The 14,895-nt window shown below is 35.4% G+C and overlaps 1 protein-coding gene across 1 annotated transcript; it reads right to left on the minus strand.

Annotated features, from left to right (window-relative positions):
- Window positions 1-9,011: 9,011 nt before the first annotated feature.
- LOC113705736 (heat stress transcription factor A-7a-like) lies at window positions 9,012-10,504 on the minus strand. Its single transcript, XM_027227653.1, has 2 exons — window positions 10,262-10,504; window positions 9,012-9,770 (listed from the first exon to the last, which is right to left on the minus strand). Exons 1-2 carry the CDS (start codon window positions 10,502-10,504, stop codon window positions 9,012-9,014), a joined length of 1,002 nt encoding a protein of 333 aa, XP_027083454.1.
- Window positions 10,505-14,895: the final 4,391 nt, after the last annotated feature.

Raw genomic sequence — 14,895 nt, forward strand, 5'->3', positions numbered from 1 at the left:
GAGGGGTTTTATATCTAATTTGGTGGTTAACTTACCTCAGGGTACGCTTAATAAAAATGAAGTCAGAAAACAGAAATCTGAAATCTAAATCCATTAAGTTACTAAACTGTTAAGTACTAAATCTGATACATTTGAATGTACATTATATTAAGTGATAAGTGAATAGAATATCACTTATTTTTTAGAGCAAGTTTTGATTAAAGAATTCAATGTCACTTAATTAATTCAGATGTTCTATTTTTAATTATCAAATATATCTAAACATGTTAAAATCTAAACCTATTAAATTTAAGTTCTAAATTGGGTTATCAAACAAGATTGGTACTGGTTCCATATGATGTACATTTACGTATACTGCTGACCAAAATTGAAAAATAAAGTCATGTTTCTGTTAACCAAACTTTTGCTAGCTTTGATATCATCTTCTACACTTGTCAGTGTTAGGCCCATCTTATACCATATTTTAGGATAACACTGATGCCCCTGAATCCATTGAATTTATATGAAGGGAATGTGTGGTACGCAATATTGTTAAAATCAAATTGGATAGTGACTCGATTAAACTATTGGGTCAGGGGTCAACTGGTCGGATCATTTGACCGTTATAAAAAATTTGCTAATGTCAATATGATGTCATAATTATTTATATTTTTATAAGTTTTAGAAATATTTAAATTATGTTCTTGGTTATATTTCGGACAACTATACAAAATGTTCCAAAATATTATATTTACAATCAAATATATATACACCTAACAATTATATATAAAAATGTGAATTCTTGTTTGAAATATGTCCATTCTCCAAAGCTGTTTGAAAAATTAAATGAAAACAAATCATACCCAATTTGAGATCTTTTTATTAGGAATATGACTTTGAAATATAAGTTTACTGATGATAATTTGACACGATGACAAGGATTAAACCTCTTAGTTTAGAGATCGTTTAGAGGTATGAGTGATTTTGGTAGTTATATTACATGGTGGCATTTTTTATTCTTATTAATAAATGAAAGTTTTATAATTTAGAAAACTCAAATTGCGTTTAAAAAAAAAAGAAAGAAAAGTTTGAGAACTAGGTCATGCAGTCGAATCGGGTCATTAATTTGACCAGTTTTTATGGCTTTAACTGATTTTTGGCCAAAATAATTTTGTGCTACTAACCATTTCTAGAAAAAAGTTGGTTCATGGTAAAATTGGTCGGCCGATTGATCTGATCTGGATCTAACAACACTGGTGGTACGTTGTAACATCTGTCTACAATCAAAAGTTAGTGTAGGAATTACAACACGGGAGACATCCGAATCCTATGTAAAAATTTGATCTTTGTCATCAAGATCTATAATGGATTATATAAGCAACCAAAATTAGGGGAAGACTTCTTGGTGGGTAGCTAGGGAATCGCGCAAGAACCTGAGATAGTTTTTGGGCCCCTAGGAAAATAATAAACAGGTACGAAGTATCAACACTTTTTTATAGTTGTGCCGTGTGCGTTTGATTTGTAAATAAGCTGCAATTTCTTGGAGGAAAATAATTTCCTCCAATTAGAAAAGGTTCCAAGAAGCATCGATACTTACTCATTTTCTTTCCATTTATTTTGTCAAACAAAGTAGACAACTCTACTTCAACTTTTGCTCAAAAAAAAATCTACTTTAAATTTCTTTTATGTGTCTTTTTATTCACTTTTTCATATAAATTTCCAATCTTTTGATTCACTTTTTCGTATATATATATTCCTTTTATTCAGATGTAGCGTAATAAGTGGCTATGGCATTGTTTGGTTGGATGTGAAATGTTCTAAACCAAGAAAAACTTTCTCAGAAAAATGTTTTACATCAAATATAAAGGTTTTTTTTTTTTTGAAGATTTTCAAGCTAAATGAATTTAAATACTCTCATCTGTAATACTGCCGGTGCAATATCTAATTGGCTTAATAAAACTATGATTTCAACATTTGACATTTGATAAGTTATTGTTCTGACTAAGATATGTGAATGAAAATTCAACAAATAAATTCATTAACAGAGTTCCATCTTATCCAACTAGATCGTATCATTAAAATGCGGGTAAACGTTTGGTTTCATATGTCTGAATATATTTGAGAGAAGGATTTCAAGAACAAACCTCAGATAATAAACAGAGAAGCGAATCCATGTGATTCCTGGCAAGTGAGTCACCTATAAAACCCATCGTCATTCCTGTAACAATGTTTAGAAAACTCTTGGGATGGAAGACAGGAAGTTCGCTTTGGTCGGGCTTCCATCTCCAATGAAGGAAGTCCCTGTCCATTCTCCCTTGCAAGAAACAGTTCCTCTGGTAAGGGAGTGTTTTACAGCCGAAATTTGTATACAAAGGCTCTTTTACATCTCGAATCCATCGACCCTTCGATAGATCACATTTTTCATTATCTACAAAATAACATAAATAACGGGTTCAAATTCATTTCAAAAACAAAATCGAGCAGGTTTAATATATTATAAGATGTTCTTGTGAATAAATCGGGTTGCACCGATGAAATGACAGATGACATACCCGGCCTACGGTTGCCGAGGTGGTCTAAGGATTCTCTTTGAACATGGTAGTCTCCATGTTCAAAGATGGACTTGAGAGTGTTGGATCCATACAGGAAGTAGAAGCTGAGCAATATGGTAAAACATAATGAAGAGATAAAAAAGGATGGTCGATTATCCAAGTTGAGATATTCCTTGATGGGACAATGCTCATGAATATGTTCGCTAAATTTGGAAGTCTGCTTCATTTTGAGTTTACACTCTAGTTTCTTTGGGTATAGCCTACATAATTGCGTTTTTGTGTGTGTTTGTAGATGAGTGATATCATATATAAGAAACTTGGTGGATCTCATACTGCAAACCCCAATCCTAAGGGGGAGGGATAGATTGGGTGAAAGAAGAGAGTGTAAATGAGGGATCTTGGATTCGAGATTTCATACTTGCATAAACAAAAAAAAAAAAAAAAACGATCCTAGGTGAGAGGTTTTTGTCTACTTTAGGGAGTGGCAAATGATATTGGCACAACTATTTTAGTATCAAATGATATTGACACAACTCCCGTTTGAGCGCTTCAAATCATTTATTCCGGATTTTGTCTCTGTTCCGTCTGTCCTGTCCTTGTTTAATTACTATGTATATTGACTAATAACTTTTAGGATCTTATTGTGAATAAATCCAGCAATCAATAATGCTTAGAATTTTATTAGGAAATAAGTCCAGCAATACAATACACAATGGCAATTAAGCAAAGACGAGACAGATGATTCGAAACGCTATTCGAATGAGGGCGTAAATTTTCATGAAAAATAACAAAAACTAATCATCTCAAGTCAAACGTGATGATGTTAAATTTGAGAAAGCTAAGTGATTTAGGCTCTTCCAAGTCAAAACTCAATCACTAAACTTTTTAAAAATGCTATTCTACCTCGTTGATGGAACAATTTTGAATTTATTCTCCAACTTTTTCCTCGGCGGTAAACTCGGATCTGCCCAGTCCTCTACGGTGGTGAGCGTGCATGATGTTATTTTTGTAGGCCGTTCCTCCTTAGGTTATAGAATCATGCATAAGGTGGCACTCACGCACTGTTTTGAGTACATTCATTCATCAATAAAAATTATCAGTCACGTGAGGGATCACGTGATTCCCTCAACCCCACGAGGTCTTTTTTTTTTTTGTCAACCCAAGAGTATTCCAGCTTTGCCGGACTAATCTCTTGGACTTGGAGTACCCCCCCCAAGAGCACCCAGGTGATATGTGAAGCCAGACTCGAACCGCGCCCCACGAGGTCAGTGGTGTGTAACTTTCATCAACTTTAATATTTGTCTCGAATCTCCATAGATGGTCATGGTACCCTGTCTTTTGTTCTAAAAAAAACAAATAAAAAGAAAAAATTCAAGAAACAAAGAATCATCTTACAATTATTGTGAAAAGCATTTTTTTTATTTAAAAAAGGCCCTAATTTAAAACGAAGGGGTCGATAGAATTTTGGTTTAAGGTATGCCAATTGCCAACCTAGATTTGCTTGTTTATATCCACTACTCGAGTTTCATTATAAGTGAATTAGTTGGATTGATTTTATGTATTTGATTCTTCTTTTTACTTTAGAAAAGTGAAAAGTGAGAAAAGTGAAAGGTAGAGTGAAAATTTGTTGTTAGTGCTGCAGGGAATTTTCTCTAAAGATATACTAGCATAAATCATTTGGCCAAGAATTGCATAAATCTTAATTAGAAGGGTAAATTACACCAACCTTCCCTCTAGTTTCCAAGTTTTTTTGATGGATAAATGATGTAAAGTAAGATGATGACACTTATTCTTTCAAAGCAACAATTGTTTCATCAATTCAAGAATGTAATCATAAACTAATTTTGCATTATGTGGAATTAATTACGAGATCAAATTTCAGGGTAAGGAAGACAAAGATGACCTAGTTGTTAGTGGGGTCAAAGTGCACCTATGATTTATATGACGAAATCTTCAACAGAATCACATATAAAGTAATGATAACATGAATGCTTGCTAATTTACAACACAGGTTAACATTAATTTACAAATTATATGTGAGCTGAGCTGCCATTTTTCCTCAAAAAACTAGAGGGAAAACCAAATGATTAAGGAGAAATTAATCTCACTTTTGACAAAATCGACATTTTTCTTTGTATGGAGAAATTCTAATTAGAACCCCTCAATATACCTCCTATGATCTCCACCAAAAGCTAGTCATTGGGGCTTTGCTTTATATGAATTGATTTTCTTGAAAAAGAAAGAACCTTAATTTGGGGCTACTGACAAATTCTAAAACAGATGAATTAACACTTTCAGTTTTCTCGTCCAAAGTCAACAAATTTTGGACCTATGCAGCCTTTCCTAAACAATTTAGCAAGTCTCTGTGTGAGTGTGTGTGGGGAGGGGCATGAGGTAAAGATATAGTATGCCACTTCTCATCCCATATTGAATATGGAGGATAAGATCAATCAGTCTATAAAGCCTAGTACTTGACCCAAAAAGGAGGGAATTGACATCACTAATGAACAATTTCTCAAGAACCTGGCTGTTCTTATGCATCATTTGATTAGAATAGAGACACCCTCTCATCTTTTGTCTCCAAAGCTTTAAGAACCACCAGCCCACCAACCAACGAACAGACTTAACTTTTTCTTCAATTTCTGTGTGTCTGTCTAGTGTCTATGCCTAACTAATGTTTTCATGCTGGAAGAGGATGACTTCTTAGCAATCCCACTTTCCCACTAACTCCAAGTTTTCTTAGGGGTAGGGGGGAGGGGGCCTTACACATAATACCCAAATACTATCTATCACTCTGTTGGGATCACGATTTTGTGTATTGTACATTTTCGAAACATACAAAAATTTTGATGCAACATATACCTTATCAGCCAAAAAGGCCCCAAAACCAGCCTTTTGCTTGAAATAATAACCTCAAAAAAAAACTTCAGATTCACAACTGCACAAGATTAGAAGCATCGACATCATATAGTAATAATAAGTACTAGATAGCCATTTCTGCTAATTGAAAGAATTTGAGACTCAGAATTTCTCAAATTTAGCAGTAGCAAGCATCAATACCTGCTAATTACACTAATAAATAATAGTAGCTAGCATTATATCACCACAGATGTTTTCCAACGTAACTAGTTAGTTTTACAAACCAGTAAATGTCTCCAAAAAAAAAGCTGCAAACACAGGTCGAAACAGGGATACCCCAATCTACAAATATCAAATGCACACCTTGCAAATAAAAGTAGCCAAAAGAAGCAGAGAATTTTGTTGCATCAACTTTTCTAGCAGCTGCTCTCTCTCCTCTTCTTGATGCTGCACCAAGTGAAACCCTGCAGAACATTGATGAAGCTTTGTTTAACGATTCAACAACTTGAAAAGTAAGTCAATTGTGACACGGAAAATGGAAAGCAAGGCAAGAAGATCACATGATTGCGAAACAAATAATCACGTCCAGAGGTCAACAGCAACTTCATCCTCCACGTCCAAATTAGGCTCCTTGGCATTCATAATCTTGGATACCATCAAATCATCGAATTCCATATCAATCCTCGAGTGCTGCTTCAACAGTTGTTGCTCCGACTCATCCTCGCTAACTGAATCATCTCCCATGAACTTTTTCCATAGTTTCTGATCAGCACTTTTTTTCGATTCTGCCATTGAAGTATTTGCCTCCTGATCATCTTGGTCCATGCCACAAGCTCCATCATCCATGGACTTTGTTGTGGTTTTAGAGCTTTGTGGTAGAATCACTCTTCTTCTCTTCATGGTCTGAAGGATTTCAAGTTCTGGTTCTTCCTCCACACGCTGAATTATCTTCTCAACCAAGGCAGGGCTGAATATTCTGGCTAAGACCTTGATCAATGCTTTTGACTTAGCTTCCATTTTTTTCACATTTTTCTTGAAGATGGCTATGCTACTCTCAAGTTTCCCCATATGATATTTTGATCTTGTGATGTCTTCCTTCAGTGCATTCATGTGATCCTCGAAAATTTCCAGCTTTGCCTCTATTGAAGGCCTTGCAGCCGTTACGTGTTGTTCCCTCGATTCTTGTCTTTTCCTGATTGTTGGATCTTCATCATTTCGCCTTCTAATGTTCATTAGCAAATGTTCCTGTCCTCTCTGAAACCATTTATTCTCGTATTCATATTGCCTCAGTCCAATCTTCCTGAATCCCTGTTAAGTTTAGAAAGCAAACAATCAGAAATTAGTAGGGGAGGATCCCAATTGCTGTTGAATTCGAGTCTCAACGAGGAATTTATTTGACATTCAAACTGCAAACACAAAGTATGAGCAAAAGTAGCAAGCATAAGTACAAGAAAAAGGCATTACCTAGGTCCATGAGTTGTGATAGACATAACAAATTCTTGCAGAGACTTTCTAATGATGATAAAAAAAATTATCTAAAGAATACGATAACCATGCTATGAAAAAGGATTTACTCTAAAAGGTATGCAATAATCTGAAATGCATCAACTCACATAGTTGTTGAGTTGGTAGATGAAGCTTGACAAATTGCTGTGCTTGAAATATTTTGGTAGAACCTCTGCAGCAAATTTGAGATGGTCCAGGATTATTAGGCTGGTACCTTCAAAATTCCAGGAAATCATGTTGTTTGTCTCTGTATCCTCCACCATTTGAAAGGTCTTCATCAAGAAGGGGGGCGGAGTGAAACCACGCACTCCTTTCATGAATCCCATCTTCTCTGAGACCTGCTTGGAGGGTAGCGAAGATGGCCTAACAATCCCACCATTTCCAGCTATTCCTCTACCGCGTACTTCCATTGTATCTTGACGAGTTGTTTTGCATTCCATGAGGTAGTAGTCAAGACTGTTTTAAGTTTAAAGATGTTCAGATGGGCTAAACAAACTACCCTTCCATGCAGTGGCTGTTCTTAAGTAAAATTCCATCAAAAAGGTTAGCCCCCCTCTGGTGAAATCATGACTCTCAATTCACTATCTTTCAATTACCAATCTTAGCAAGGACGAGTCTAATACTGTTCTATTACTGCCTTATTCACCAAGAATATATTCCTCTTGCAACTTATTTCGTAAACAAAGCACAATCTGATTTTTATCTCCATATTTCAGTGGCCTTGATTGTCCACCTAAGAATCAAAGTTGGGGGAGGACAACATCATTTTTAAAGCATGTTTCTTGTGTCCTTGTACTTCAAAATGAGTTGTTAATAGAAGCTGCATTTGTGTACTCTAGGCTTATATAGATCAGCAATCTACTTCGTCTACTTTTCTTTCCTTTCCAAGTATCATTCGAAAACAGGCGACTAGGATGTAGCTAAGTTTTGTGCCATAACCGGCCTTGTTCCTTAACATGTCATGTAAATTAACTTTGATGCAATTACAAGATTGAAGCATTTTGAAATCTGAGGGAAAACAAATTGAAGAAAAGAAAGGAGACATATGGTATGAATTTTGATCCATCTAGTCATTATTTAGTTTTAAGGATGAATTGGTTGTCTTTTTCATAATCCAAGGCACATCGATGTACAATTAAGACAAGGAGGAATGATGATAAGTGAAACTCCTGTTATTTTTTTTTTTGGCAAATGAGTACAACTTCTGTTAGTGTGACAGAAAAAACTGCGGAAGATTAACAACCATTTCTGTATAGGAAAAGAGATAAAATCATTTATCCATTTACAGTGATTACCTCCATTCCTAATTGATAATGAGAGATAATCACAGTTAACTTGAGAATTTGGCCCATTTCCTAGAAAATCTTGTTTCAGAATGTTTACTGCAGTGGGGAATAAACCTTGCATTTGGAACATTTCCTTGTTTGTCAAATGGGAGCTTTTACAACAGCAGTAAAGCAATAGATAGAAACATGAGAATTTCTCAATTCAAAACAACTTAGTTCCTCCAAAGAGAATAAGTGATAATTACAGTACAATACCTCTTTCCGCATAGGATACAAGTGCAAGCTTAGTAGCTTTAACACTTGAAGTAAAGTTCTGGTTTCATTTACTGGTGTTATTGTGGTGAAAAATAAAACCCAGACCAGATTGTAAACAGACTAATGGAAGCAAATTTGTTCCAAATAAAAGGCACTCGGAAACCATGTTTAGAGATCATTGCTAAGTTCAAACCTTTGCAGTAGCAAGGCATCCAAACAAACTAGAAAGAAATGTAGTTCAATTGATCAAGACATCTTTTACCTTTAAAACACACTAAAGTAATACAGGTCTCAAGAAGTCTGACAAAGTCAGTAGTGAATGAGTTGAAATAGTCTGATGGACAAAGAAAAAAAGAAAAAGAAAGATAGAATAAAAGTTGGACATCATCTGACATCCATAGAGGGAATTGCTCCTAAACTGGTTTTGCAAGAGCTATGGCAATCCCGTGAAACACCATGATGAGGTACCTGACATAGAATAGCAGATAAATGTGATTAAGAGAAACTGATATCTCAATTGTGCAAAAGAAATTACAGGTCTAGGTAATACCAGTAAAATCAACTCTTTGAACTCCTAACTCCTGGCTTTGTTACCTATCCCTTTAGCAAACTCATTCCAATCTGCCGGTCCTTCAATCAAATCCTCCAAAGGGATGACATCATTTTGCTGAAGATTTGCTCTTTTTTCTTCAGCCACATTCTCACAGCTTATATCATCCATTAGCTGCTTCTCTAGTGATGAGTATACTGCTGTATAGAAATTAGAAAATTTTCCCATGGAAACAGTACAATCCTCCTCCTCCTGAATAGCAGTGCTCAAGTCAACATTTGAAAATGTCTTTCCTGTACCTGATTGTGCCCTAGGAGAGTTTTTCTGGCTTCCGTGAGATGTTCCCCCTTCATACAGGAGCTCTACTGAGCTCTCAATGCTTTGTCGACCACCTGATCCTTGATCATTTGCAGCATCATTGCTCTGCATCTCCTTTTTTCTTATCAGAACTTCATGGATCATATACTTCAGCATATTTTGTTGCTTAGATGTAATACACTGGGCTTGTTTCTCAAGGGTTTCCATTTCTTTCACTAAATTTGCTTCCATGTCTTTTAGCTTCATCGTTTCCACCTTCAACGTATCATGTTCTTGCATTAGACTTTCAAATTTCTTTTGCTCTCTAGACAAACTCAATTGTCCTTCAATTTCTAATGGCTTACGTAGATGTGCATTTTGAGTTCCTTGAATTCTTCTCTTAATTTTCTTTAGCCAACTCTTCTTCCCTTTTTGAAACCACGCATTCTGGAATTCCAATCTATCCCAATTGATCTTTCTGAACCCCTAAAATCTCATAACAGCACCAATCAGTTATGTCTCAATCTTTTCTAATGTCAAAATTCTAGTTATTCATCCCATGTCAGTAAAGGAAAAATAGATTGACAAAGAAAGAACCATGATATCAGATCACACGGCAAGAGCAAAGAGGAGATTTTAGAAGATATGCAGAATATGATACCTCATAGACATCTATACTAATACTGGCGGGCAAGTTCATTTGGTATTCAAGTTTTCTTGCTTTGATTTGCAACTTATGTACTACAGTGCACATAAGAAGAGTGAGAACTCTTAATATAACAGTGCCACTTCAGAAGGAAACAATTCGCAAAAGTCGCATACACTAGGCAAAACATTATTAAATAATTAAAGAAGTCTACATGAAGATGGGAAAACAGGAGACAAAGCAAATGGCATGATTGAAGGATACTCACGTATGTGTTGAGTTGGCAAACGAAGCTTGAAAAGTTGTTGTGCCTGAAGTATTTTCCAAGAACCTCAGCAGCAAACCTGTGAGGATCCCACACAACGAAGCTGGTGCCACTGGAACTCCAGGATATGATGGAATCTATCTCAGGATTCTTCACTATGTCATAAACCTTGAGCAAGAAGGGAGGTGGGGCTCTCACCCGTGAGGATGCACCATTAGCATAACCTTCTTTTGCAAGAGGAGTTGTAGAAACTGCAACAGCAGCTGTAACAATAGCATTGCTACTGCTTTCACTAACATCAGTTCCCATTGGTATTGTTGGGTTCACTCTCTCTCCCTCGTTCTCACCATTTTTCAGCTCATATTTGGTAGAGTTTGTTACCTCACTTGTCTCCTGGTTTGTTGCTTTCATAATTGGCAAGCAGATTTCTTTGTTCTTTTGGGAAAAAAAATTACAAATATCTTTTGATAGTAAAAACTGTAGCAACTCGGCAACTTGACATTTGCTAATGGTAGCCAACCCAATTCTCCAGGATGAACCTCTGAAACAAAGCTTTTGTTTTGAATGCCAAACATGCACTAGTTACTATATCATTTTCTTATCCCTAATTCTATGTGAAATATTTTGATGCATCAGAAGACTGTAACTCACCTCATATTCCTTGTACACCACACAATCTTCACTTGTTACTCTATCTTGGTAAAGAAGCAGTACTATCTGTCCTTCATATTCCATTTTTGATTGTGATATTCCAAATGTACATAGATAATCAGTCCACTGTTTGGTTGTAAAAGCTACACTTTGTTCAATGATTATATATTAAAGCAACTCTATTTCTTCCGTGATCTAAACCGCCGAAAAGTTCTAAAATAAGTACACAGAATTTTGCTTTTTTTATAATTATTTATTTATGAAGTATTATTATTCTTTTTCTTTTAGTGGGGATGGAGGAAGGGGTGGTAGGGGCCAGACAGAAGCCCCATTCTTGACATACGGGATAGATTGTATATTTATTTAGTGCTATTACGTGTAACCCAAGAGGACAATATGATTAACCGAATTGAATTGACCAAAAACATTTTGTTTTCTGTTGGTGAACTTAATGCTTAATAGCCGCATTATCCCATTCTTTAACAATAGATACTAATACCCTGCGGGGAAAAATGTTTCTGGAGTAGAACGACATTCCCATCCAATTGTTGCAATTTCAACAAATTTATAGACGAACGGATGTCTTGACTTTTAACAACCTTCACCTTCACGAAGCTGAGGCTAACTTACGAGAGATGACTCGTTCAATTTTGCCCCAGTCCATAATCGCAGCCTTCTCTTATCTTTATTGTTTATGGTCATTTGAATTCTCCTGCATAGGCAGGTAATTAATCTCAACATGTATCTACAAGTCTCTTAAAAGTAAAAAAAAACAAAGAGAGAGAGGACTTGGACTTGGAAAAGCAACGCATCATGCATGCGTCGAGTATAATAAGCAAGCAAAAGCATGAAACCAATTAAACAGAAACAAGAACACCGCTTAGTCAATATATCTCTTGGTAAAAACGCCTGCTTTGTTGCCTTTTGGTTCCTCCGCTGCTTTTGTAACAAACCAAGGAGATTATGTACCCCTATAAACCAACATTTAGATTTAACACCACCAAACAAGCTGCAAAATTGTGATCTCTAATGCCTTTGTTCCAAAACAATTGACACCAAGTTGCTCAAGACAATTGGGAGAAAAATTTGAGATAGATTAATAGCAAAATTTCCGGGTTGGGGCAACAAAATCCCTTGTGAAAATATGAAGATGTTCTAAAGAAACATGTTGCTTTTGCAAATTGATACATATTTTGCATCCCTGTATATAGACATGTCAATAGACAAGGTTTGAGTTGCATCCCTTTGATCCAGTTCTGGACCCATTAAATTTAGTTAGGTCTAGACCCAAATCCAAACCCTTATTGGTTTAAAAAAGTAAATCTCGACCTGGATCCTCATAGGTTTGGGTATTCGTGGATATTTTTCTGAACATACACTGAAGAACTAAAGTAAAAATATTTTGAAAATATATAGAGTTAAAAAATAACATCAATGTCATCCAATGTTTATTTTCCAATAATAAAATTAGCATTCAAGATGTTGAATTTAATATTATAAACTCAAAGAAAGAACTATTATCAACTAAAACTATTTATTTTCAAAGTTTCATCTACATCTACATTCAATCTTTCATTTACTTGTTTTTATTTTTTCTCTTTTTCCTAAAAACATTTGTATTAATTACTATGACATACAATATTAGGTTAATTTATAAATTTACTTTATATATATATATTTATAAGTGGGTCTGGGAAGGGTCTTGTTTGGATTTGGATTTGGATCATCCAAAACCAAACCCTACCCAGATCCATGACTCTTTTACAAGGATTGGGTTTAGGTAGGATCTAGATTTGATGAATTAAATTCAAACTCTTTCCAAATATATTAGGTTTGAATTGAATTTGGATAAAACCCAACCCATTGACATGCCTACCTATATATGTTACTGCATGAGCCCTGGTTGGGGCAATATCATTTAGCAGATAGAAATTGAAATTCAATGCAATCAATGTTGGGACTAAAAACTTTTGGCAATACTATTTAGTAATTAAAATGTGAAATACAATGATAATCAATTTTAAGACTAGATTGTCTTGGCAAGATTTGTATGTAAGTAATTACAGCGTCAAACTAGTCAATCAATAACTCTTGTATTTATGTAAGTACGTTGGGCATTAACTATAAAGTACGTTCTTATTTACTAATATGCTCATGCATGCATCACTTTCATTTTCTTTCTTAAAGATGGACACTATGATTGAAGCACAAGAATGGTTTGTTATGGTCAATGTATTTAGGGAAAAAAAAGTCTCAGTAGTCTTCCAACTTTAGCCCTTCAACTTTTAATCGGATGAACTTTTGACCCTCTAACAATTAAAAGTAAACTTTTGGCCTCCGGTCTATCAAAAGTGTAAATTCTTGGTCTTTCTATCAAGTTCAACAATTACGAGTGATGGAAACGATTATTACGTGTGATGCATGAGGAAATATGAAGCGTATTTTAGTCCACCCTAAAAGCTAGAAACCAACACATCACTTTGCAGATCAGTTAGACTCATGAATATCATCTACTCTGCCAATATTTTTAATCAATAGGGATAGATGGGAAATCGAAATCTCTCCTTATACACAACCTCTTTAGGTTTCCCTCCCTCTAGATTAAGATAGATTAGGTTGTAGATACGTTATCGTTGCCGTAAAAAAAAGATGGGAAATTGAGTCAAATGAAAGCTGCTTCAATCTCTCACCAAGCCCATTTAAATTGGCTTTTGCCAAAACAAGAAGTTGTGATGGTTCAGGAAGCTTTAAGGATTTCAAGATGTTAGAGATTGATTGATGATGACTCCATGAAAGAAGAATCAATGCCCTAGATTGATATACAAGCAATCATGAGTACCAGCAGAAGTGAAATAGACTGAAATTTTATGAAGAACCAAGGTCTTGCTTTCATCATATCATTGTCAATTCCATTAGACATACAACAACTATTAGGTGAACTGACGGATTTCGCTTCATCTATTCCTTGTGCAATTCCTTCACACATGTCTTGGCTAATGGTTTCTTTAAAGGTCTTTGGTTCCTCTTTTTCTTCAATAATACCTTTGAATGATTCCTCTGTAATGGGGTCACTGATGGTTGGCACTGGAACTTTTTTGCCTAAAAATTATAGTGAAGAAGAAAAACCAGAAAAATGAAGATATTTTGAATAGGGAGAAAAAGGAAAAAGAGGGGGCTAGTACTAAGTCGTATTAGCAACAATTAGTTACAGATCTAAAACTACCTTATCTTTCAATGTGTGGATGATGTCTAAGAAACAGAGGTTTAAAATTTCCCAAAAAAAAATAAAAAGGAAATAAAGAAATTCAACTGGTAATTAACCTGTCAATGGGTCGAATCCGAGTCGGAATTCAATATTTCGGACTCGGACCCGGACCCGCTATACTATACCGGTTCCGTATCCAGCCCGTCTACCCAACGGGTCTTCAACTCTATGTTTTGGACCCGGATCTACCCGAAAAAATGGCTGAAACCTGTTTTACAACAAAATTAGAAAAAGTACTACTTTTTATTAAGAAAGGTCAATTTAATTTTGTCCAACAAGTGTTTTTTCAATGTTATCACTTGGTTAAAGTCTTTGCTAGGCTATATTGCATGTGTTAATTAACATCTTCTAGATATAATGTTTAGCATTGATAAATACTTTTTGCAAGATTCAAATCCATGCTTTTGCAACAAGTGTTGTATATGCCAAAGGCTCTGCATGTCCGTGGATAATATTTAGTTGTTTGGACCTTTGAGGTATAGAAATTTGGGGTATATTATTGGTATATATATATATATATATTAATCTATTTTATATCTGAATACGGGCCGGAATGCTATATTTCGTATCCGACCCATTTTTATTTGACAAAACGGATCCGAATCCGAGTTTGGGTAACGGAATTATATCCCTACCCAAACCCATAAAAAAATGACGGATCCGGATCTAGACCCGGACCGTTGACAGGCCTAGGCTAGAGGTGGATCTCCGATGGCAGCGACAAGAGCGCATCTGTTGAGATTGGTGGAGACAGCAACAAAGATCTATTGAGTGGGCAAGTAAC

This window comes from Coffea arabica, chromosome 8c (assembly GCF_036785885.1).
Source record: "Coffea arabica cultivar ET-39 chromosome 8c, Coffea Arabica ET-39 HiFi, whole genome shotgun sequence".
NCBI classification, from domain to species: domain Eukaryota; kingdom Viridiplantae; phylum Streptophyta; class Magnoliopsida; order Gentianales; family Rubiaceae; genus Coffea; species Coffea arabica.